The sequence below is a fragment of the Lynx canadensis genome, chromosome C2 (assembly GCF_007474595.2).
Source record: "Lynx canadensis isolate LIC74 chromosome C2, mLynCan4.pri.v2, whole genome shotgun sequence".
In the NCBI taxonomy this organism is placed as follows: domain Eukaryota; kingdom Metazoa; phylum Chordata; class Mammalia; order Carnivora; family Felidae; genus Lynx; species Lynx canadensis.
This window is the reverse complement of record NC_044311.2, coordinates 36,377,080-36,403,573: the sequence shown is the minus strand read 5'-3', so window position 1 is coordinate 36,403,573 and position 26,494 is coordinate 36,377,080. Positions and strand designations below refer to the sequence as shown.

Sequence of the window (26,494 nt, the reverse complement as noted above, 5' to 3'; positions counted from 1 at the left end):
TTGGCATTTAAATTTTGTGAAATTTTGGTAATATGCTAGTTCATATTAATATTCTGAGTACCTGTTAAACATTAAGAGGTATCTGAAGGATCTACTTGTAAGATAATAAGAATTAATATTGCTCTAGTCAGTTAAAGCAAAGTGGCAATGTAATGGCCATACTGTTATAGTTAGTATGTATAGTAGTACAGTTAGAATGTTATTAGAAAAATGTTTAAAATTTTCAAAATGCAACTTTTAGAGTTCTGCTTCATCTAACACTCCATTTGATAATGTAAACCAGATTAAGAGAAATCCTGCTTATAGGAAACTTGCTGAAAATGTCTATTTCATTAAGTGAGTGATACCTGTAGTATTGCATTTTCTGTACTTTTTATTTCATCAAGTTCTGTAAGAACAAAGCCCACCTAACCTTCTAAGAAAAATACATTAAAATTATAAGAAAAAAAAAACCCAATTAAAACTAAAACAGCTTAGATCCCACATATTCTTAACCTGCATTTATTGGAAAGTAATGTAGATAGATTATTTTTGCAAGGAAGTAGAAAGCTAGTAAGTATCAACAGACAAGAGAATAGAGAGCACTGTATTAGACTTTTAAAATATGTTATGCTAAGCAAAGAGAACTATTATTTTTCCTGAAAGCTGTAGGATGGTATACCTTTACAACTATGTTTATCTTAAATACTGTCATCAAATTCTTTGGAGGTCAAGGCTATTATGGCCAAGCTGAAGACCCCAGGCTTTTATTACACGATGACTGAAAAATTACCCCATTCTTCCTTCTAGAAGGAATAGTATAAAGGGATCAGAATTAAAGTTTTATAAAATACTCAGAACGCACACACAAATTCAGGAAATAAAAGTTCTTCCCGCCTTCTATTAATTCCATAGCTATCATAAATTCCCAGGGTGTGTTTCTTAAAACTAGAGGCTGCAAGAGATGCTCAGATCAGTACTCACGAGGTTTAAGTTAGTCCATATTTCTACAGGAAGTGACCTGCGGATGGGGAGCATGAGATGACACGATCTCACTCTTTTCTCGGGAGAAATGTACAGTAAATGCCTAAAATAGACACAGGCTTTTCTGTATCATAACAACAAGCAGTGACCTCATCAGAAACATGTGTACAAAATGAATCCCATTGGAAGGATTTCAGAAATATTTACTGTGAGATCTAACTTTTTTGAAAATTTTAAGTTAAAAAACAAAAAGGAATATCAGAATGGGCCATAAATTTTTTAAAAAAAATGCACCGAGTACTGAAAATTCTGCCATCTGCAGCAGTTTCAGAGTCCAAATACTTACCTAAAAGATGAATTTTGCCTTAAAGAAAAAAAATGCTAACCTTGTCAATGGGGAATCTAAGAAAATATTTAGAAGGGATTATCATATCCCATTTTCTAATCATAGTTATCTACCATCAGAGGTGAAATCACAATTTTCTATACTTTAACCATCAGCTTACTTAGTAAATCCTTTTTGCTTAGTAAATCTTAAAAAAAAAACCCAGAATATTCAAGTAACATTTTCTAATAATTTATAATTTTTTAAAATAAAATAAAGCATACGTTGCTAGAATAATACCTTTCACCTTTGCACTATGGCCAATAATATTGCACATCCATTTTTATGGAATATTTTGGATTATTTTATATTTAATTTCTTGTGTTCTACAAAACAAAAAACAGGAAGAATGTTTACATACAAACACACAAAACATCTGTCTAAATATCCATTTGGCTGAATAAACTGCCATGGAAAAATATTAAAAAATATATTTTATATAGGCAAGACAAAATTTCTTTGTAATGAGTAAAACTTAATCTTTAATAATAAACTAAGTCAGATAGAAAGATGTATCTTGAAAAATAACAGTGAATGCTAAATAAAAGCAAATAAGACCCATAAGGTAGGCTATAAATGACAAATGATTACATTACTAGTATTTTAAAAATATAGTGATAATGTTTGAATATCTAATCCAATAAAAATCAGAATTCTTTTCATTTAAATCTGTAATGTTGCATAGAAAAGCATATACATTCCAGATAAAAACTTCTGAAAATTAGGAATCACTGTAAAGAAACAATACTATTTTTTGTATGCATACTTGTGTCTAGGGATATTCATAGAGATAAGCAAGTTCATTTAAACAAAAACATACAAATAACCTCAACGAAATAAATACTCTCAATCTGATAAAGGCTACATGTAGGGAAGGGAAAAAAAAAACACGTAAAACATAAAGACTCAACAATACTTAATTTGATTAAATAGCCTTCCAATTGGAAATAATTTTTTAATTTATACCTCCAGATTTAGGTTTATAAATTCCTATAGTCTTCTCTTGAAACACTAAAGCCAGAATAAGATCCACCTTAAATTAACTGTCATTTTGAGAAAAAAGTTTTACTATCTGAACACCTGAGTTCATGAGGATAAAATACAAAATCAACAGGCTACCTGGAATAAAAATTACATACAAGGTCTACTAGTGAATCCTTAATGTTTTGTTTGATGTGGCAAAATCTTGCAGGCAATATCATTACAGTCTATTTTAGTGCACTTTTTGATACTAACATGACAAGGTTAGCATTTTTTTTAATAGCCAGTTAAAAAACAATTTTTCACATGACTGCCTCTAAGCACTTTGTACCCCCAATTCATATTTAGAAGACTTCTAAAAGTAATGCTGAGGAAAAACCAAAGCAATCTGATCTAGATTATTTCAAGAATGAAGGGGGCAAAAGGCTCCCTTAATGAGTCTGCACAGGGACCATTCAGTTTCACCAACCATGTAGTTATGTATAAAAACTGCGAAGCTAAGTGTTAATGCTCATGAATAGTGCGAGGAAGCTCTGAAAGCACAATTCTCAGAAAAATGTAACTGTAAACAAATGGAAGAAGTATTTGCAAATTACACAATAAGTATATAGTGTAATAATCTCTGAACAATAGGACCATCAATTTACAAAAACTCAAGGAATTTAAGTTGGAAAATCATATCAACGTAAAGATATAAAACTATGAGTTGACATTTGTACACATTTGAGAAAAAAGTACAAAATGACAATTCCACTGAAATTCTTTGCAACATGATACAAAAATAGTAATAAATTCTGATGAGCTATCCTAATGAAAAAACATGTTCCATTGGGAATCAAGATATTCTGAAACCCTAAATTTGCACCACTGAATATATAACAACTATCCTCAAATAAAAATGACCACTCATCTACTTGACTTCAAGTCTTCCAAAACAAAACAAAAAAAAGAAAGATTAACATTTCTTTAATAATTTTCTGGGTTTAAAAAACAAAAACATAAACACTGGTAATCCAGAAATACATTCTTAAAGATCCTAATACAGTGGTTATATAATTTGAAATTAGCCACTAACTTTTACCTTATACCACTCAAATTTGTAGAGGGAAAATCATTTCTATTCATATTCAACATCTATAAAAAAAGTACATTAAAAAAAATTCTGGTTGTAACTAGATGATCTCTATGGTATTAAAGAACTAATTCTCAAAATCCAAATCTTTGTAGCGCAATCTACTTCCCTAGGATAAGGTAAGAGAGGTTCATACAAACTGTGTAACTTGCCCAAGATCTCTCCTCATGGGTAAATAAGAGTAGTTTACTACCTTGACCTCTAAGGTTTTTCCTTCCAGCTTTAAAACTTCAACAAGTCAGTCAACAATTACCGAGTATAAAAAGACTTGAGAATAATTGTAAAGTATATGGTAGATTATTACGGCTATTGACCTTTCAGAAATTAGTTATTTCCAACTTACACTTAGTTTGTTAAAGTATGTGGTTCAAATTGATCTAATTTATTTCTAAACAGAAAATGGTTAACAGTTTAAAGCACTCATTAAACACGTAATTGACACTCCATTTACTGCTCAACAGTTGATGAAAGTAGTCATAATCTGCTTAATAAAGTCATAGTATAATTTGGAAACATGAGGTATGGTTAAATACGCAATGAATCTCAGAAAACTGCAGAGAATGAACCAAACAAAGGTCGTGCCTTTGTCTAACACGCATTGCAACAAATGATTCCAAAACCAGACTAGTCAAATCAATCTCCTAGTTTATCTTTAAGGCAGTGCAGAGGCCCAGAACTAGCTGCTTTGATTCAGAATCATATATACCCAATAATAATGATAGAAGAGTCCCTGGAAAACATTTCTACAGCAGGCATGTACACATAGCCGTTGCCTAAATTTCAAGTGCTATCTAGTGTGATTTATATGGAGTGCTAAACATATATTTCAAAATACATAAATTAGTGACTCTTAGTTATCAATAATACATCACAAAAACTTCAGCATTTGAGCACAGGACAAAATGAATACTTTACCAAGAACTGCCGGCACATTTCAGACAGAAGCCAAAACATGCAGCAAAAAGGGAAAAGGCACTAACAGAAATTGAGGAGAGAAGAGTAAATTACAGCTCCATAACTTATTTATATGTAATTATGGTTGGATTCTTTAAACTGTTAAAAATGATCACTAAATATACAGTGGACTACACAAGACAATGTAAATATTATATTACCTGTATGCTATCACAAACCTAATTACAAAAATGCCAACTGGTATCAGATTTTACGTATACCTCCTGATGAAATTTACTATATACTAATAAATTTAAGAATTATGCTTGTAGATGCTAATCAATGAAGAGAACATTGTCTTAAAAGTACAAATGTACAATGTAAATTCATCGTAATTCAGTATTAAGTCTCTAGCTTTTGGAAACTTTTTTGCCTTTTAATATTAGATATTCATACCTGCCATTGCAGCAGAAATCATGTGTACCTGGGTAGAATCCGGATCAAATATATCATTCAACTTTTCCTTGCAGTTTGAATAAGCAGCAAAGTATATTGCTCTAAAATAAAGATTTAAATTTTATCAACAAGCATGTTGCTTAAATTCTTAAGATTTAAATGACAAGTAAATTAATCTTTATAATTTTAGAGAAATCTAAAAACAAAACAAAGTCTTAGCCAAGTCTCACATAACCTCAGGTTAATTTCTATATTATTTCTATAATTTCTGTATTTTTTCTGTGAAGATCCTGAAGTACTTCTTACAATGACTCATTAAGAAAAAGACAAACTTCTGGGGCGACTGGTGGCTCAGTTGGTTAAGTGTCCAACTCTTGGTTTCGGCTCAGGTCATGATCTCAGTCCATGGGTTCGAGCCCCACATCAGGCTCCATACCAGTGGTACAGAGCCTGCTTGGGATTCTCTCTGTCCCTCCCCCACTTGCATGCTCTCTCTCTCTCTCTCTCTCTCAAAATAAAATTAAAAAAGAAAGAAAGAAAGAAAGAAAAAGACAAACTTTGATGTAAAGTCAATCAAATGCAAAGCATCCTCTAACAAAAAGACACTCACTACCCCAGCCCCAATACTTTCACAGCAACTGAAATAAAAAGTATTTGTAGAAGATTTTGATATTGGGAAAACACGTAAGGCTGGAAGGCTTATGTAATGGTAAAGCTTAATTAAAGACACTTAAGTAAATATGGCATGAGCACTTAAAAAAATATTGTTAAATATGTAATATAATTAGTTTATATTAATATAAACTATTAAGATACAACATATCATATATATATATAACATTTTTTAAGTGAGGAGAGGGTTGTAGAACTGACCCAATTAATCAAAATATATTAAACAAATTTGAGATACTGTGGTATATTCTAATCTACATTATACACAGAGTAGTTCACAGTATCCTTAAATAGACACAATTCCAAAGAAATCAGCCCTATCATGTCATATTTTTTAATGTTTGTAAACATTTCATTAAATCTGTAAATATTTCCCATTAACTTATTGACTGTGACTTTATGCATCTCAACTACTTCCTCATTGTTTTGCTTTCCAGGCTCTGAATTACCTGCTTGCTGCATCAAATATCCTATTATTTCCCAACAATCCTGATTATCTGTCTAATAAGGAACATAATATGCAAACAAGTACAAGAGCCAGAGTCTCACTGTTGTGTCTTTTTTAATGTGCTGAAGAAAAATGGAAATTAATATAATTTAAAATGAAACATGCTGAGGTGCCTGGGTGGCTCCATCAGTTGAGCGTCTGACTCATGATTTTAGCTCAGGTCATGATCCCAGAGTCATGGGATCAAGCCAGTCTAAGATGCCCTCTCTCCCTGTCTCCCCTACTTGTGCTCTCTCTCTCAAAAACAAAACAAAAACATTCTACTTCAGGAGTAAGAAAAAAAATACATTTAATGATGATGAATTGTGAAGAGGTATATACAATGCATTCCTAGAAATGAATTAGAAAAAAGAAAAAAGACCTCTTAATGAGAAGACAGGCAAAGAATATATACAGGTAATTCATGGAAGTGATATACAAATGGCAAATAATTCTAAGAATGACGGTGTGACTATACCAAAAATTAAACAAATGTATATCAAAACAGTGAAAATCACGTTTGGTCTCTTTAGCAAGTATTAAAAGACATGAATAGTTGCCAACATGAATAGTATATGGATAATGAGCAACTAATTCACTACTTGAGAATAAAAATATGAGATAACTTTAGAAGGCAGTTGAACAATATTAATTTACAATAGGCCTATGTTCTTTTATATAGAAATTTTAACTTTTAAGTAAATATCATAAAGAAATACACTTGCTTAGATACTCAAAGATAAAAGTACAGCTATGTTGACAAAACCACTGTTTAACAGAAAAAAATGTGGAAATCTGATAAATCTAAAAGTTTTATCAGTAAGGGAATACTTATTAATGACAGAATAGCCATACTATGCAATTAAAAAAAAAAACCTACATGATTTCCAATGGAAAAAGCTTCAAGGCAAATTTCATGAACTACTTTTAATATGATTAAATTAATATAGATGAACACAGAGGAAGGGAAAGAAAAATAAGACAAAAACAGAGAGGGAGGCAAACCATAAGAGACTCTTAAATGCAGAACAAACTGAGGGTTGCTGGAGGGGAGGTGGGTGGGGGAGATGGGCTAGACTCGTGATGAGCATTAAGGAGGGCGCTTGGGGCACCTGGGTGGCTCAACTGGTTGAGCGTCCGACTCTGGCTTAGGTCATGATCTCACAGCTCGTGAGTTGGAGCCCCATGTCGGGCTCTGTGCTGACAGCTTGGAGCCTAGAGCCTGCTTTGGATTCTGTGTCTGCCTCTCTGCCCCTAACCCACTCACATTCTGTCTCTGTCTCTCTCAAAAATAAATAAACATTCAAAAAAAAATTAAAAAAAAAAAAAAGGAAAAAAAAAAGGAGGGCACTTGTTGGGATGAGTACTGGGTGTTGTACCTAAGTGACGAATCACTGGGTTCTACTCCTGAAACCAATACTATACTGTATGTTAACCAACTTGAATTTAAATAAGTAAATTTATAAAAGAAAAAAATTAATGTAAATGGTGAAAAGTATACATATTATACATTTTACATACACGATAAGCCAGAAAAATTAACAGAAGACTATACACCAAACTGTTTTAACGATAGTTATTGTAAAGAGTAAGCATCTGCAGGAAGGCATACAGCACAAGAGGTGATATGTTTAAGATGGAATGTCAAGCTTTATGCTATACATTTTTTTAAATTTCTACAGTAAGGGTAAAATTTTTAGTATAGTTTTTTAAGAGAGAAAAGAGCCCATAAAAACCTGAAACCCAATAAATAATAAGACATGGACCTAGTACATGGGATACAGAGAGCTAGATCTGCATTTTCATTATGAATGTGAACTCTACAGTATTCTATCATGGAAGAAGAAAGTCTAAGACAAAAGGACCGCAGAGAAAAATGACTAATGTATTAAGGCCTTTTTGGTTTCTTTAATAGGCAATGAAACCATTCTACCTGTTTAGCTTGTCCTAGAATCCAAAAAATAGGGTTAGTTCTAGAGTTCTAGGTATTCTTCTCACTGCTGGTTCCTTTAGTTTGGTTTTTGCCTTTTGAAACTTGGTACAAAAACTGCTTCCCAATGACCTCCACATGGTGCAAACTGCCCATCTTTTTGGATGGTTACAGATGTCTGTTCTTTACACCCTAGTGCTTTATCCTTACCACCTTGACTTCTCTTCAGCATCTTCTGTCATTAAGCTTGAAACAAGAAAGACTGCCACAATTTTGCTTAAGTTAAAAAAATTATTTTTACCTGGAAGGGGCCACCCCCACTAAATTGGGGCCTAATCCTCTGAACAAGGAACGAGGCCCCTCTTTTTCCAAGATCACCCTGAAAGAGAAAAATGTTATTTAGAAAGGAAATGTCTTTCAAAGTCTAGTACTTTATCTGTATAGCAAACTTAGACTTTTAAACCCATACGTTTCTACTATGATGTTGTGCTTTTCTGGTCAGTTTTTCTTACTTGTGAACATCTGTTTTTCCTGACACAGCACAGACTGATAAATGATAGTAAAAGGAACTCCAATCAGATTCTTTCCTAAAACTTTTAAAGACTACAGTATAATTTCTACATTTATTTTCATATGATCATGCTACTATGATCTTCGATATCCTCCATTTTACCATCTTTACCAGCAAATTCAATTCCCAATTAGAAATGCAGCTCCCCATCTAGTATTTGGGGTCCTTTCTTGGTATCAGACAATTCTCTCAGTACTGCAACATTATCTCATACAACCATTCCTGTGAAATGCTGTCAAAATTTGTCACCCTAACCTCCTTTAGGGTACTAAAATGGTTAGCCTGTTACCACTTCTCTCTCTATTCATTTAACATTTACTATATTGAATACTTACTGCATAAAAACTGAGCAGAGTAAGTAGATAGAAAGAAGGTAAGGCACCTGCCACTGAGAAATTTGATAACCAGTTGTGGAAAAAAGAATTATACTGAAACCATTCAACAGACTATATTAATAAGCAAATGCTATACAAGCTAGATTAATATGCCCAGCAGGGAAAGGAAGAGGAATCCTTTCTGAGGGTGAGGTATTAAGTTTTGAAAGTGAGAAGAAACAAAGAGAATAGCTATTTTAACTTATTTTAACTTAGAGTTAATAGGCTAGGGCAGTGGTTCTCAACCACCTATACACAGAAGAATAATTTCTTAAAAGGCAGTTGAGTATATGGGGCGCCTGGGTGGCGCAGTCGGTTAAGCGTCCGACTTCAGCCAGGTCACGATCTCGCGGTCCGTGAGTTCGAGCCCCGCGTCAGGCTCTGGGCTGATGGCTCGGAGCCTGGAGCCTGTTTCCGATTCTGTGTTTCCCTCTCTCTCTGCCCCTCCCCCGTTCATGCTCTGTCTCTCTCTGTCCCAAAAATAAATAAACGTTGAAAAAAAAAATTTAAAAAAAAAAAAAGGCAGTTGAGTATAATGGTTCAATAAAGGCCTGAATTATGGGGCCAGACTTCTTAATATGAAGCCCAGTTTTGGTAAATGACTAGTTATAAGAACATAAAGTAATGTCTTTTATCTTTATTTACAGCAGCAGTAAACAGAGAAAAACAGTACTCTTTTTTTGGGTTACTGTGAGGAATAAGTAAATTAATATATAAAGTGCTTAAAAGAGCACCTGGCTCCCAGTAAGCACTTGATAAATCTTAATATTGATTACTGATGGAGTGTTTTTTAAAATGCCAATTTCAGCATGGGTGTTATACATAAGTGATGAATCACTAAATTTTATTCCTGAAATCATTATTACACAATATGTTAACTAACTTGAAATTAAAAAAAAAAAAAATCTAAAAAAACCACCCACAAAATCCCCCAAAACACACAAATTGCTCTGATCTCACCCTCCAAGTATTCTGATTCAATAGGTATAGAACAATGCTCAGTAATTTGCATTTTACCATGCCTTCAGACGACTGACACAGGTGATACGGAACCCCTTTTGATAAAACTAGATTAGACAGAAGCAGAGTTAAAAATAACAAATTATAGAGCACATTTTAAAGATTAAATGCTTGTTAGCCCTTTCTGTATCATAAATCCCCTTGAGAAATTAAGGAAGGTAGTAAATGTTCTTTTAAAAAAATACACATTTGCTAACACTCACAATTTTGCAAACAATTTCATGTAATTTATTGAGCTCTTGAAGTTCATCCATGAGCTACCTAGGAAACTAAGGGAGCCCTAAAGTTGCTGGTTAAGAAGCAATGAAACACTTCACTCACTAGGATGGTTTTAATATAAAAAGACAGTAAAACAATGCAGAAATTGAAAATCTCACTCACTGGTGGTGGGAATGTAAAATGATACAGCCACTCTAGAAAACTGTGTGACAGTTCCTCAAAATGTGAAACATAAAGTCATCATATGACCCACCAATTCCACTCCTAGTATATCCCCTCAAAATAAAAATGTGTATGTCTATAATAGCTCTATTCATAATATCCCCAAAGTGGATACAACCTAATGTCTATCAACTAATGAGTAGATAAAGCAAATGTACAGTGACAGAAAGTAGGTTAGGAGTTGCCTAGGGATAGAGGATAGGGGGAGAGAAGAGAGGGAAAATGAGAAGTGACTGCTAACAAGATAAGGCTTTCTTTTGGTGATGAATGATGAAAACGTTCAAAATTTAGAAGGTGATGATACTTGCACAACTCTGTCAATATATTAACAATGAATTTTACACTTTACATGGGTGAATTTTATGGTATGTGAATTATTCCTCAAATAAAGATGTTAGGAAAAAAAAAGCAGCCATGAATCAGACTGACTGGGACAGAGCCTGAACAGGGAAACAATGGGAATGAGAGTAAAGAGATGTTAGTTAAGGCAGAGAATGCAGACTTGGAAGTCACCTCAACACTGAGGATAGGTGAAACATGTTAAATTAGCTCTTATAAGAGGGCCTGAAAAACAGAAATTAAAATGAAGCAGAGAGGGATTCCTAATGCTGAGGAAAATCAGAGAAAGCAAAACCACTGAAAAAGAAGACAAAAAATACAGTACTGTTACGAAGGTCAAAGGAAGAAGTTTAGGAGAGATAATCAATGGTAATAAAGGCAAAATCATGACATTTAAATAACCTATTATTAGCAGATAAAATATTCTATTTTTAATCAAGATATTACTAATCAGGATAATACTATTACTCATCAGATATTTGTAACTTTCATTAATTGGTAGCAATTTTATTCTACCTACCCACATAATTAGATAAGTTTAAAAAGAAAAGACTGATGAAATCTTTTGGTAACCACGGTAAACACACAGTATGAGTTTATTTACCACAAAATAAACACTACTGAACTAAGTTCAAACAGATCATGTCCCAAGTGACCTGATAAGGCAGATACGAGTTACATACCTAAGTCTGAACACGTAAAACCTAATTTCAGTAGTTTTGAAATTTCAAATCTAATTTGCAACATAATGAAGTATGGTAAAATGTAAAAACAAATCTTTTTCAAACCACCAAAAAATTTCAAGCGAACAGTGAACGGTCTGTTAAAATCAGTAGAATCCTGCTTTAAATCTCAGTTATGTTTAGGTTATAGAAAAATCACAGACTGCCATTAATTGGATGTACTTACTTGTGTCAGTATGTCAGTACTTGGAAAATTAAAAGCACATACACAAAGAGTTAGCATTTAACACTATCACATTTCAAAGATAAATAAATAATCCAAAATAGAATACCTATAATAGCTTTAGAAAATAAATCCAGGATAAATGTAGAAAAATATTCCAAATACACATGATTTGGAAATAATATTACATTTTATATTATCCAATTAACTATTCTTCTCCATTAGGGATGATCATTTCTGATGAATATAATTGAGTAGCTCTGTTATTAAGTTTGTAAAAAACCTTTTTAAATGTGGCAGAATATAAATGAACAAAACACAGGGGCATCACTAAGGTAAACAGACTAAAAAAACAGATTCACGAATACTGTGCTCTCACTTTAGGCAATGGAGAGGTCCAGGAGACACTACTCGGTTGACACTGGCTCCAGCCATGGTGTTCAACTGAACTTCAGAGATGTAAAGTGTCACAGAAGATGATTGCAGCCGTGTTTTTACAACTTCCAGTGGACATGTCAGAATAGCTCCTACTGTACCACCACATCTGGGAAAAAATGAAAAGAACAAATCTACTTAGTGCACACATTTAGACTGTAAAATGAGTGGGCAACTGGGGGCTTCATCAAGGCACTAAAATGTACGATTTTTTATTTTAGAAGATTAAACTATTTTAATGTTTCATTTATTTGACTGCATATAAACACCATTAGTAGCTAAAAAGAACTGAGTTAGGGGCACTTGGGTGGCTCAGTCAGGTAAGTGTCCCACTCCTGATTTTGGCTCAGGTCATGACCTTATGGTTCCTAAGTTCAAGCCTCTCATGGATAGAACCTCACATGGGGCTCTGCACAGACAGTGCGTAGCCTGCTTGGGATTCTTTCTCCATCCTCTGCCCTTGTCCTACTCATGCGCATGTGCGTGCTCTCTCTCAAAAATAAACTTAAAAAAAAAATAAAAAGAAAAAGAACTGAACTTAATATTTACCTAGCAAAAATAATTAAAGAAGACTCCCAATGGTGGATATTGTTACTAAAATTTACCGGTAAGTCACATCATAGTTTGAAATACTTTTCTAAGGGTTTCTTTGGTGCTCCTTGCCCAAATATTACTCGTGGCTCTGTTGAAACCTAGATCACTATTTGAGTATTCTCTCTCAAACTCCTATCCTATCTTTCAAAACTTCGGAGAAATTGTCTTCAGAGCAATAAAAATTAACCATTGATGGTTAATCATACATTTCCTATTTTAAATATTCAAATATTCAGAGGTGTCTTATCTACAAAAAAAATTACATGTGAATCTCAAAATCAGTAATTTTAGGCCCACATGTAGAAATCTGTACCAGGTAGGCAGGCTTACATAAGAATCTAATTTAAACATAAAAACTGGATAAATAATAAAGCTCTTAACAAATGACATCATTTAAACTTTTTAAAGGAATTTGAGATAGGATGAATAATTATTCTTTTTAAATGGAAGAGTGGGACATAATTAAAGCATCAATAAGTACTTAGTGAAACCCTGAGAATTGCTTTTAACCAGATGAAAATCACTCAGGAGAGCTCTTACCGCAGTCAAAGAGAAAAGCAGACCAAATCAGAGGTAACCTGGACCTCCAAAATGGGCATTGAAGGAAGAAAAAGAAAATCAGCCCACCACAGAAATACACTAAACAATTCTACCTCTAGAATTAAATATATATATATATTTATTTTCATATATACACATATATATATATTTTCATGGTGATTTTAATTCACATTTCCCTGATAAATGACTCTGAAAAGCCTTTGTATGTTTATTTACATCCATCTATCCATATATATACATATACACACACACTCACACATACATATATATAACACATAATAAAAAACAGAGGTAGGGCAATAATATCACTACAAATAAAATTTAAGAAAATATGGCATTTTATATTGATGTAATAGTACATGCCATCAAGGAAATAAAACCAGAACAAATTTTATGAGATAAAAGTGAAAAATACAACAACTTAAAAATTTGAGAACATCCATATGTAAAATAAAATTGGACTCTTACCTCATACTATATTTAAAAAATTAACTCAGAATGAATCATAGACCTAGATGTAAAACATCGAACTGTAAAGCTTCCAGAAGAAAACACTTGGAGAAAAATTCTTTTCACTTTGGGCTAGGCACAGGTTTCTTAGATAACAACAAAAAAGCATAAATCATAAAAGAAAAAAATTGATAGGGGCACCTGGGTGGCTCAGTTGGTTAAGTGGCTGACTTCGGCTCAGGTCATGATCTTATAGTTTGTGGGTTCAAGCCCTGCATATGGCTCTGTGCTGTGCTGACAGCTCAGAGCCTAGAGCATGCTTCGGATTCTGTATCTCCCCCTCTCTCTGCCCCTCCCCCATTCCTGCTCTGTGTCTCTCTCTCTCTCAAAATAAACGTTAAAAAAATTTTTTTTAGAAGAAAAAGATTGATAAACTGGACTACCAAAATTAAAAATTCCCACTCTTTTAAAGAAACTGTTAAGAAAATGAACAGACAAGGGATGACTGGGTGGCTAAGTCAGTTAATGAGCATCTGCCTCTTGATTTTGACTCAGGTCATGATCTCACGGTTCGTGAATTTGCGGGTTCGTGAGTTTAAGCCCTATGTCAGGCTCTGCTGGCAGGGCAGAGCCTGCTTGGGATTCTGTTTCCCTCTCTTTCTTTGTCCCTCCCCCACTTGCTCTTGCTCTCTCTCAAAAATAAATACATAAACATTGAAAAAATGAAGAGATAAGCAACAGTCTGTCTTTTGCAAATATTTTGCAAAAGTATTTGCAAAACACGTATCTGATAAAGTGCTTATATTCAGAAACACAACTCAATGATAAAAACAACTCAAAAGACTGGAAAAGACGCTTCACCAGATCGATGCAAATAAACATACAAAGGTTTTTCAAAATCATTTATCAGGGAAATGCAAATTAGAATCACAATGAGATACAACAGACATATAACAGATGTAGATCTATTTATTAATGGCTAAATCACTAAAGGCTGGCCCTGCACTGTCAGTGTGCAGCCCAACGTAGGGCTCAATCTCACGAACCATGGGATCATGACCTGAGCGGAAATCAAGAGTCAGATGCTTACCCAACTGACCAGCCAGAAGCCCCACGGTAGCTGTACTCTTAATAACCTGAAACTGGAAAAAACCAATATGCCTATCAACTGAAGGAGGATAAACAAGTTATGGCGTATCGGTATAATGAATTATTACTATCTTGCAATAAAAAGCACCAACATGGATCAATCTCAAAAGCATTATGCTAACTTTAAAAAGTCAGGGACAAAAGGCTTTTATTTTTTGACATTTCTTTTTTATAACTTTTTGGAAAAGGCAAAACTAGAAGAATAGAAATGAGATCAGTGATTACCAAGAGGTAGTGGAGGAGAGAAGAACCAACTGCAAAGGGCACAGAGGAATTCTTGGGATTAAAAAAGGTTCTATAGCTTGATTATAGTAGTTACAGTACCTTATACATTTGCTAAAACTCACTGAATCATGCAATTAACAAAGGGTGAGTTTTATTATATATACCTTGATAAATCTGATGAAAAAACTGAATATGTGAAAACTAGTAAAAAAAAAAAAAAAGTTAAGTATATGAACTACCTGCAATTGAATACAATTACACTATGTCAAAATCTTAATCATAATAAACTTAATGTCTCCTAAAAATTCCACTTATAGCTTTAAATAGGAAATTTAAAAAATTAAACCCCCAAAAAGAAAAGATCAAAACCATAATTATGGTGTAAGAAATTAACACATCAACTAGATAAATAGTAGGGCTGTAAGAGATTTGAAACAAAATTAACTAGCTCAAGGGAGACTCTATACTCAATAAAGAAGGAACAGATATTATTTTTAAACAGCTATGAAATAGGCTTAAAACCTCATTACAGTTGACTCATAAAATACCATGGGGGTTAGGGGCACCAACCCCCCCCCCCACCCCATGCAGTCAAAAATCCACACATAACTTTTGACTCCCTCAAAACTTAACTACTAATAGCCTACTGTTGACTGGAAGACTTATCACTAGCATAAACAGTTGATTAATACATATTTTGTGTATGTGTTATATACTGTATTTTTACAATAAAACTAAAGAAAATGTTATTAAGAAAATCATAAGAGGGGCGCCTGGGTGGCGCAGTCGGTTAAGCGTCCGACTTCAGCCAGGTCACGATCTCGCGGTCCGTTGAGTTCGAGCCCCGCGTCAGGCTCTGGGCTGATGGCTCAGAGCCTGGAGCCTGCTTCCGATTCTGTGTCTCCCTCTCTCTCTCTGCCCCTCCCCCGTTCATGCTCTGTCTCTCTCTGTCCCAAAAATAAATAAACGTTGAAAAAAAAAATTAAAGAAAATCATAAGAAAAATACATTTGCAGTACTGTACTGTAGTTATCCCAAAAAAATCTGCCTGTAAGTGGACCCTGTGCAAGTTCATATCAATGTTGATCAAAGGTCAACTTTAAAAAAATTTTTTTTAATGTTTATTTATTTTTCAGAGTGAGAGAGAGAGAGACAGACAAAGCATGACTGGGGGAGGGGCAGAGAGAGAGGGACACACAGAATCCGAAGAAGGCTCCAGGCTCTGAGCCGGCGCACAGAGCCCAACGAGGGGCTCAAACTCACAAACCGTGAGGTCATGACCCGAGCTGAAGTTGAATGCTCAACCAACTGAGCCACCCAGGCGCCCCAAAGGTCAACTTTACGTAAAAGACCAGAAGCAAAATCTTAAACAGAAGCCACAAGTTTGTTTCTGTTCATTGGTGACGGCTAAGTGGCAAGAAATGTGAATCATCACAGTACATGCTGTAGTATATGCTGCAGAATTGAAGACAACCTGTGCAGTAAAACACCATATTCACACTACAATAGTGGTTTACTTAGAGTACATCATAGCTGTTTTTAACGTGAAGTTACCTGGATTTTTTTAACTACTTAGTATATTTACTTTGTAAATTTATTGAACATAAAAATGAAATAGGCCCCAAATTTTAATAATCATGCATATTGGTTTTGGTTTTATATTCTGTAAAACATAAAATGTATTCTTGGGTTTCAGAATGAACATGAATTACTTCTATAATTAAAATAAATAAATATAGGGGTGCCTGGCTGGCTCAGTCGGTGGAGTGTGCGAATCTTGATCTCGAGGTTATGGGTTCAAGCCCCACATTGAGTGTAAAGATTACTTAAAAATAAAGTATTTTTTAAAAATTAAAATAAATAAAAACAAAAAGCCAAGGTAGCACATAGGCCATGATTCTTACCCTACTCCTGATTCCAAGAAAATAAACCTATTATACATACAAAAAACAGTTTACTGGGGGAAAACAGTCTTCTTGTAAAAATGATATATGATATAACCCATGTACAGTATTTCATGACATGGCACATAGAAAATACTAAAAAAATATTACCTACTGAAGTTATCAGCATCTATTACTGATAGTAATACCTAAAATTCTGTAACAGAAACTATTACAAATACTTTAAGGCCAGACCACAGACAAGATATATATATATTGTAATTCCTAAAAACATAATTCAACAAGTAATGAGGATCTAAATTGTACAGAGCTAGGGAGTGATGTAAGTAGGTGTTCACACAAGCACTCAGGTTGTCCTGAAGCAGTTTTACGTTACAAAATGCAACAGGTATGCAAGCACAGGGGTGACACTCCAGTATCTCTCATGCTGTTTTTATCTTAAAGTCATTTAAAATTATTATCCAAGCTGAAATCATTAAAATCGATGCAGAAAAAAACTCTTGGAGTCAATAAACACTTAAAATCTCTACTTACGAGGGGCGCCTGGGTGGCTCATTAGGTTTGGCGTTTGGCTTTAGCTCAGGTCATGATCTTGCCGTTCACGAGTTCAAGCCCCGCATTGGGCTCTGTGATCACTCGGAGCTTCTGATTCTGTGTCTCCCCCTCTCTCTCTCTCTGCCCCTCCCCCACTCACTCTCTCTCTCTCTCTCTCTCTCTCTCTCTTTCAAAAATAAATAAACATTAAAAAAAACTAAAAAAAATAAAATCTCTTCTTATGACAACAGGAATTAACTATAGACTATTTCTTCTCCACGTCAAAAACCTCAACTGTCTAAAGAAATATGCCACAAAGACAGAGAACTAGGGGAGAAATGAACAAGACCTAAGATTTCAAGCAATGAAACAAGTAAGAAGGGGTAACTGACTTAACAAAGAGGAAGAAAGGCTTAAAGAAGGAAATACCAAAGGAAAGCAGCAGTTTTGCCCTGCAGAATCTCAGAGGCCTAAAGATTAAGGGCATGAAGTATTCAAGATGGAAGTAAGGCAAAGAACTGAAAATAGAAGGGCTGGCTGATAGGCTATATAGTGAAGTTGGGATACCGTAGTGGGATCTACCCCTCCCACTCACCACCATGTTACCAGTAAAACTATGCTCCCAGGCAGAAGCTTAAATCTCTAAAGAACATGAATTTAGGAATCTCTGAGGTCAGGGTGCCTGGGTGGCTCAGTCAGTTAAGCATCCAACTCTTGGTTTTGGCTCAGGTCATGACTGCTAGGTTCACGGGCTGGAGCCCCAGGTTGAACTCACAATGACAGTGTGGATCCTGTTTGAGATTCTCTCTTTCCCTCTCTCATTGCCCCTTCCCTGCTCATAGTCTCTCTCTCTCTCTCTCAAAATAAATAAATAAACTTTAAAAAAAAGCTTAAAAGAATCTTTGGTCAGGTTTCACAGGTAGAATCAATAGATACTTAAAAACCTCACACCAAGTTGCACTACTACAATCTTTTAAAATATTGGGAACAAAGGGGTGCCTGGGTGGCTCAGTCAGTTAAGCGTCAGACTTCAGCTCAGGTCAAGACCTCACGATTTGAGTTCAAGGTCTGTGTTGGGCTCCGTGCTGACAGCTTGGACCCTGCTTGAGATGCTCTCTCTCTCTGCCCCTCCCCTGCTTGCTAAGTCTCTCAAAATAAGATCAATAAATAAACTTTAAAAAATAAAATAAAATGCTGGGAACAAAGATATTATCAACTTCCACAAAGAATAAAAGGTAACATAAAAAAAAAAAAAAGAATAGAATTCCCAACAACTGCAGATCACTTATTCTAGAATTCTGTACCAAACCTGTCAAGCAGAAAGAATAAATACACTTGCATACAAAGAAATATTTAAGAATTTTCCTACCTTGTACCCTTTCTTACACAGCTACTAAAGAATGTGTTCTGCAAGTTAAGGGTTTAATCTAAAAAAGAGGAGGGAATATACCTAAAAACAATACAAGACTCTACGTCAAATTATATCTCAATAAAATGGGGGCTGGGGAATTGAATTTAGGAACAGAATGAATAACACAGGAGAGGGAGAAAGGAATCCCAAGATATGTCAGGATTAGAAAATAACCAGTCCAGAAAGGATTTGGGTAACAAAGTTCAGAGGGATGAAGAACTTCAGGAAAAAAAGACTGACAGATGAATATACTTGATGATATAAAACTAAATATTCAAGTACTCATATTACTAAGCATTTTAATTTTTTTGTTAAAAAATTTTTTTACCATTTATTCATTTTTGAGAGAGAGTCAGAACGCAAGCAGGGATGAGGCAGAGAGGGAGGGAGACACAGAATACAACGCAGGCTCCAGGCTCTGAACTATCAGCACACAGCCCGATGCAAGGCTCAAACCCACAAACCATAAGATCATGACCTGAGCCGAAATAGGACATTTAACCCCACCCAGGTGCCCCACTAAGCATTTTTAAATGTGCAGCGATTATTAACTCCAAGGGAGGAAAAATGAAGTTATTCAAGAAAGAAAAGGTCAATAACTGAGCCCTACTATCACCAATATTTATAGTGTCACAATAAGGTAAGCACTGCCCATTGATTTAACCAAAAAACTGTGATGTAACTATCTACTGAGAATAGAAAGATAGGGGAATTAGAGAATGGTATAACTAAATCCTCATCTACCAGAACAGAAAGTATGAAGAAAATTCCACATAGCTAAGACATATACTAGGTTCCCACTAGGAAGGAAATGTGGAGGGAGGGGAGATGGGGAATGCTGATTAATAAAAATCTTAAAGGAGCTTAAAAAAACACGATATGCGTACATTTATTTTTAAAATAATTTTAATCAAAACTCTAGCAGTATTTGTTTTTTTGGAACAGCAGCGGTTTTTAACTGGAGCATATGGTTGAAGTTTCTGGGACCCACTCACTGGACCCCATGAAAAAATGATGTGTATGGTATGCAAGTGTCTTGGACTCAGTACCCTAAAATAAATCTGGAATCTTGGGGCAGCTGGGTGGCTCAGTTAGGTGGCCGACTTTGGCTCAGGTCACATCTCACAGCTGGTGGTTGAGTTCAAGCTCCACATCAGGCTCTGTGCTGACAGCTCAGAGCCTGGAGCTGCTTCAGATTCTGTGTCTCCCCTTTCTCTGTGCCCCTCCCCTGCTCATGCTCTCTCTCACGCTCTCAAAAATAAATAATAAAAACATTAAAAAAATTTTTTTAAATAAATCGGGAATCTTGACCACTTCTCATCATGTCCATCCTGGTCTAAGCCACTGGCTTCTGCTCTAACTCTAATTAGAGTTTAATACATGAACCATGCTCTTGCCTCAGGATCTCTGTTCTTGCTGTTTCATCTTCATATTTTTGCCTCAAATATGAGAATGGGTTACTACCTCACCTCATCTTTGCTCGGTTGTCACTTCTCAGTGATGTCCTGTCTGATTGCCATATAAAAAATCCCCCACATTGGGGGTGCCTGGATGGCTCAGCCGGTTGAGCATCCAACTTCAGCTCAGGTCATAATCTCACGGTTCAGTTCATGAGTTCGGGCCCTACACTGGGCTCTGTGGTCAGTGCAGAACCTGCTTGGGATTCTTTCTCCCTCTCTCTCTGCCCCTCCCCTGCTTGCACTCTCTCTCTCAAACCCCTACACTGACTCTTTATCCACCTTCCCTGCACTACTCTTTTCTACAGCCCATATTGTCACTTAACATATTTTATTTATCTTCTGATGTGTTCCCTGATGCTACAACGTAAGCATCAGGAAATCAGCAATTTATATCCAATACTAATAACCCCAACATCTCTATTAATGCCTGCGACATAGCAAGCACTCATGCTGAATGAGTGAATGAACATTATAGCATTTGATAACTCAGGATTTAAGAGGTAGGAGACAGTGCATTTGGCCCAACTTCCTTATTCTGCAGATGAGGAAACAAAAATCTTCCAAGGGAAAATTAGTTGCTCCACGTTCACAGTCAATTAAAGAACAACCCAAATCTCCTGATTCTTAGTTCAGCTCTTTTCCTTTCAAATCTCTAACTTAAATCCAGAAGGAGTATTTTACATCAAGATGCAATATATCCCCATGCACATTTTGCAGAATTTTTATCTTTTTTTTTAAAATGTTGGTTATAAACCAAATTGATTTCATAATCCACTAATGGGTTGCTATAAATTTGAAGCATGCTGTTCTATACTAAGTTAGATGCAATTTAACCAGGAAGGATATAAGGAGAAGAATCTGTTCTTCTGTATTGTTATTATTACACGTCTTAAGTGCTTGGGGGTAGAGGTATTTTTTATGCACTGGTCAATTTACTGCAAGATTAAAGCAGCATGCTAACTTAATAGCTGGAGGGCAGGAACAATGCATGCATATTCAGCTTCACAACTTAAATGTGAGTACAACTAAAATATATTAAATATATACTGTCTCATTTATTAATTTGTAAGATTTGGATAGCACATTTTATTACGCCAACCAAGTTATAAAACAATTAATGAAAAAGACTACAAATTATTTTTAAAATATTCTATATAAAAATAACATTTAAAATTGTTTTATTCTAGTCTCCCAAAAAGAAAGTTTCTTAGCAATGAATACTGATTTACGTATTTTTTACCATTTATAATGAGCAAACTCCTCATGAATATTAATTTGTACAGCCAATATAATGCTTTAAAATTTTAGCAAGATAGGGTCACCTGGGTGTCTCAGTAAGCGTCCGACTCTCGATTTTGACTCAGGTCCTGATCTCACAGTTCCTGAGTTCAAGCCCTGCAGCCCCACATGGGGCTCTGCACTGACAATGCAAAGCCTCTTTAGGATTCTCTCTTCTCTGTCCCTCTCTCCTGCTCATGTGTGTGCACTCTCTCTCAAAATAAACATTTAAAAACTAAATAAAGAAAAAAACTTGCAAAATAGAAATGTATAATGTAGTGAGGCTGCGATGACTCCAAGATCAAGAAGGCCATGCATAAGATCCTGCCGTTTGCAACATGGAGGAACATGGAAGACATTATACTAGGGAAATAAGCCAGCACAGAAAGAAAAAAACTGCATGATCTCATTTATATGTAAAATCTAAAAAAGTCAAACAACATAGAAGTCAAAAACCATAGAAGGGTAGTTAACAAAGGCAAGAGGTGTGAGAAATAGGAAGGTATTAGTCAAACAGTACAAAATTGCAGTTATGTAGGATGAGTAAGTCTAAAGTTCTAATGTACAACATAATGATTAAAATACTACTGTACTGAATATTGGAAATTTGCTAAGAGATTTCAGATGGTCTCACATACAAAAAATGGCAACTGCATCAGATGTGAGGTTATCATTTCACTACGTATACTTACATCAAATCATCATGTTGTGGTGTATACCTTAAATATACACAACTAAAAAAAAAAAAGACCATGTGAAGAAGCTCTTCTGTATGAGATATTAAAGGCTAACAATCATCAGTTGGAAAAGTGTATAAGGCATACAGAGGCTTTCTGACATCCAGCTATCTTCAAGTCTCTCTGGTTCTGCATTCCAAACTTCCTCTCACACTTCCCCTGACCATTCCCACTTCAAGTGCCTTAAAGCAGGCTTTCACTTTCTTTTTGCCTTCTAACTGGTCCTGAGTCCCTCTGATCCAGTGACATGACCAATGAGTTAAGATCAGTTGCAAGGTATCACCAATGTGATTTGCTACTACTAGTAATAAAGTACTAAACTGGATGCTTTACTGTTAAAAGACAAAGTTACAATTCAAAGCCACTTGCTCACTGGCTTTAAGTGCTTTGATTAGCAAGCAAAGAACAGTCAAGTTTGACAGCTGAACAGCATACAAGTTCATTATTCTATAACATCAAAAAAATCTAGGAAGGACAGTTTCCAAGATTTATTCCTTCTGAGACAATCTCTCTCAAAGAACAAAATAAAAAAGCAAAGTGCCTCTTGGTGCACATACGTAGCTGACATAATAACAGACAATAAATAGTTCTATTAAAGAATTTAAAAATATATATCATACTGCTTATATCTTCACATACCTATAGTGTTATTAAAAGTACAGCTCAGGGGCTCCTGGGTGGCTCAGTCAGTTAAGCATCCAACTTGGGCTCAGGTCATGATCTCACCGTTCGTGAGTTTGAGCCCTGCATCTGGCTCTGTGCTGACAGCTCAGAACCTGGAGCTGGCTTCAGACTGTGTCTTCCTCTCTCTGACCCTCCCCTGCTCATGTCTGTCTGTCTATCTGCCTCTCAAAAATAAATATACATTAAAAAAAATTAAGAAGTACAGCTTAAATAAATCTTATCTACATCCTTTTTGCAGGTTAACACGAGTTGCTTCCGTAACTTTCCTGACCTAACCAATGACCTTATAAATTCTGAAGATTAACTCTGGCAAATACAAAATGGGACCAAAGGGTGTCCTAAAGATAAACCAGGTCCAGCACCGGTCCAGACCCAAGGTCCAGCACTGGTCTGTCGCGAATGTTTCTGATTTAATAACATAGCTACTAGGCTATTTGAAATCGCTCTGAAATCCTAATAAACACATACTTGAACATAATTATAATTATAAGGGAAATGATGCAAAGGCCATATACTCAATTTTTGCCTAAGATTAAATGCCACTATGAAAGGTTATTTAGTTGTTAAAATATATTGAGTTTTTAGAACTTAATCTAAATGATCCCTGTGTGTAAAGCTCATAAAAAGATCTCTCTCCTTTTCTTCAGCTTATTACTATTAAAGTAAAAAAAAAAAAAACAAAAAACTTTCCTAATTCCTAATTAATGTAATTCTATCAGGATAAAAATAATGAAATCTAGTTTTCTATGAAGAATGTCCTGAAAACAATTGCCTAAGTAAGCAACTTTCATATATAAAAAAATTCAACATCTCCAATTGAGAACGTTACTGGCACAACCCAATGTGTACTTCCACAATGCTTAACATACAGACTTCCAGAATATTCTATAAAATTGACTTCATATAATAGAGAGATAGAAGGATCTGTTAGACATTATTTATCTCTCATTTTACATGAATGGAAAGCTGTTTGACCTTGGGTAAATCAATACACCTCAGTATTTTTCCACATTTTTAAGGGGATGAGCCAGATGATCTTTACCATCCTTCCTAGTTCTAATGTTTCTCTGAAAACGATACACCAAGAAAAAAAAAAAAGATAAACCAGATTTTATGACAACAAATTATGCAACCACATATAAATGTAAAGTCAAGAGATACAAAGGAAGGGAATTTACAAGGCTGATCACCTACGTTGTATCAGGCCCTACATCCCAGTACCTTTTAATGCTCCAAATAACCTGCAAATGCTAGGTTCTTTGTGGAGGAGAGGCTCCTAAATCTATTGTTTAGATGCTGCAAACACTCTCCATTTCTGCTTTTAGGAAAAAATCTAACAAGGAGGGCCTTTACATGTATTCATAACAAAAAAATGGCCAATGATCTTAATCCAAATTGGGAAGTCAGTGCAATCAAGCTAACACTTCAAGTTACCATGCCCCACTTTTAACAAAACTTAATACATGAATCTTGAACGTAGAGTAGTAGAAATGTTAGGACCTAGGAAGGGCCTTAGAGATCATATAGTACACCTCCCTCACGTTACAAATGAAGCAATTAAAATAATGGACATTATTAAAATAACATAATGGAAAAAAGGTTTTGTCCATTTTTCACTCAAAATAGCGCAGTCTCCTAACTTTCAGGTATTACCTGTGATAGAATTACGCAAGGAAGCCCAATTGTTTGCATAACAAGATACCTTTACAAGAACACCTACCTACATGATTAATGGTTTTTTAAAAAAAATGATTTCATTTGCTAAGATTTAGTTAACATATCAGAAAGATGGATCATTGGTAAAAGTCTCAGAAATGTGGAAAATACATCGCCTAAGCTTGGCCTCACAGATTACAAGAAAAACACTTTTTTATGCCACAACAGTGACTGGCCCATGGCTGGTGGTGCACAGTGAGTTTGTTGAGTGAATACGCCAACAGAAGAAAAGTACTGCCATCATTGGCAATAAAGTCTTAAAGTGGTCGATTTTAAAACAAACTGTACGCTTTAAGGGGATGAGACTATATAGTCATACAGACAGAAAAGAGCCTCAGCATAATTCACCAAAGCTGTTTTTGGAGTAACATGATCCCACAGATAAGTAACTCTTAAACTTAAAAAATTCTAGCATTCCCCAAATAACTTGGAAGGAATAAACCTAAAAAAGAGACTAAACTGGCTCAACAAAGTATCTGTAGCATGTAGGCTGGCAATCAGGGAACTGAGACTTTAGGCTGAGTCCTAATCTGGTACACACAGTAACTATGGCCAAAGCATCTGACCTCTCCCTACCCCCGACTTTCTCCTTTCAGCAGACGAAAAGCAGCGGGTGCGCAAGAGGGTTGGTTTTCACAAAAAGAATCCGACCCAAAAGGCACTGACGCTTTGCACCGCATCTTGCAACCTGGAGAAACCCGGGCAGAAAATTTTCCGAGAGCGAGACACCTACAGCTCCAGCGGGCGAGCGAACACCAAAGCCTCCCCGCGGGTGCCGGAAGCCCCCCAAAGACCCACCCCCGCGGAGTGGGCCGGGAAAACAGCTACCCGAGGTCCGAGGTGCTGCGTGAGCGACGTGAGGAGGCCTCGCAGCACGCGCGGCACGGGGGGAGGGAGGAGGCGGCCCCGGCGCCCATTTTGTCCTCGGCCTCGGCACCTCCGCCCAGTACCCCCAGGCCTAGGAACGTCCGTGAGGCCTGCAGCCACGTTCCTCTCCGCGGCCCCGCATCTCGGACACCGGATAGGCCGCAACGCGTGGCCCTGGCCCGCGTAGTCCCCCAGCCCCGCCCGCCGCTCCTCAGGCTCGCGCTCCAGCCTCGCCCCGGCTCCGCGGGCCTAAGGCCTCACGCCCCGCCCCGGCTTCAGCCCCCAACCCTCCCCGTCCGACCTCGACCTCCTTAGCACCCCCGGCTCAAGCCTCCTCACCCCTCCCCGCCCGGGTCTCACCCTCTCGGCCCCGCGGGTTGGAGCCCCCTCACCCGTGTCGCCCGCGTGTCAGGCCACGGCCTTCTGCCCAGCACCCTCAGCCCCAGCCCGCACGCCCAGTGTGGACCGTACCCCCCGGCAAACAGATGCACCAGCGTGTCCCTCTGGCTCATTCTCTCTTCCGCATGTCCTCCGGGCGCTGAGGCGGGACGCGGATCCAGGCACCCGCGAAGGCCGGCAGCTTCAGTCCCGGACTAAAGCTGCACAGTGCCCCAGGGGCGGCGCAGGGCCAGCTAGCGGAGACGCGGCTGCAGAAGGCAACCGGCACGGCCCTCCCCGCGGCGCTGCAGCCGCGCCGCCTCCCGCTCCAGCTGGGCGCTCTCGACCAGAGCCGGAGAGCGGCGCGGCAGCGGCGGGGTGAGGCTGCGCGCGGGGGCTCTGATATTCTGATGACCCCCGACATAAACAGAAGCTCCCATTGGTCCGCGCTTCGTGACGTCATGAGGCCGGCATGCCGGTTTCACGTGATCGCCAAGGTTTCTTTCTTTTCTTTTTTTTTTCAATGAAGGGCCTCGAGGCGGGGCGGAGAGCGTGTCCCTA

The 26,494-nt window shown here is 36.6% G+C and overlaps 1 protein-coding gene across 1 annotated transcript in view; it reads right to left on the bottom strand.

Moving 5' to 3' along the window:
- Positions 1–26,199, bottom strand: part of SLC25A36 (solute carrier family 25 member 36) — a 37,005-nt gene extending 10,806 nt beyond the window's left edge. The window contains exons 1-4 of the mRNA XM_030329479.2: positions 26,027–26,199; positions 11,931–12,095; positions 8,202–8,279; positions 4,812–4,912 (exon numbers count right to left, since the gene is read on the bottom strand). Of these exons, the coding sequence (XP_030185339.1) occupies positions 4,812–4,912; positions 8,202–8,279; positions 11,931–12,095; positions 26,027–26,067 (385 nt within the window). The 5' untranslated portion in view covers positions 26,068–26,199. The remainder of the gene's footprint in view (positions 1–4,811; positions 4,913–8,201; positions 8,280–11,930; positions 12,096–26,026) is intronic.
- Positions 26,200–26,494: the final 295 nt, after the last annotated feature.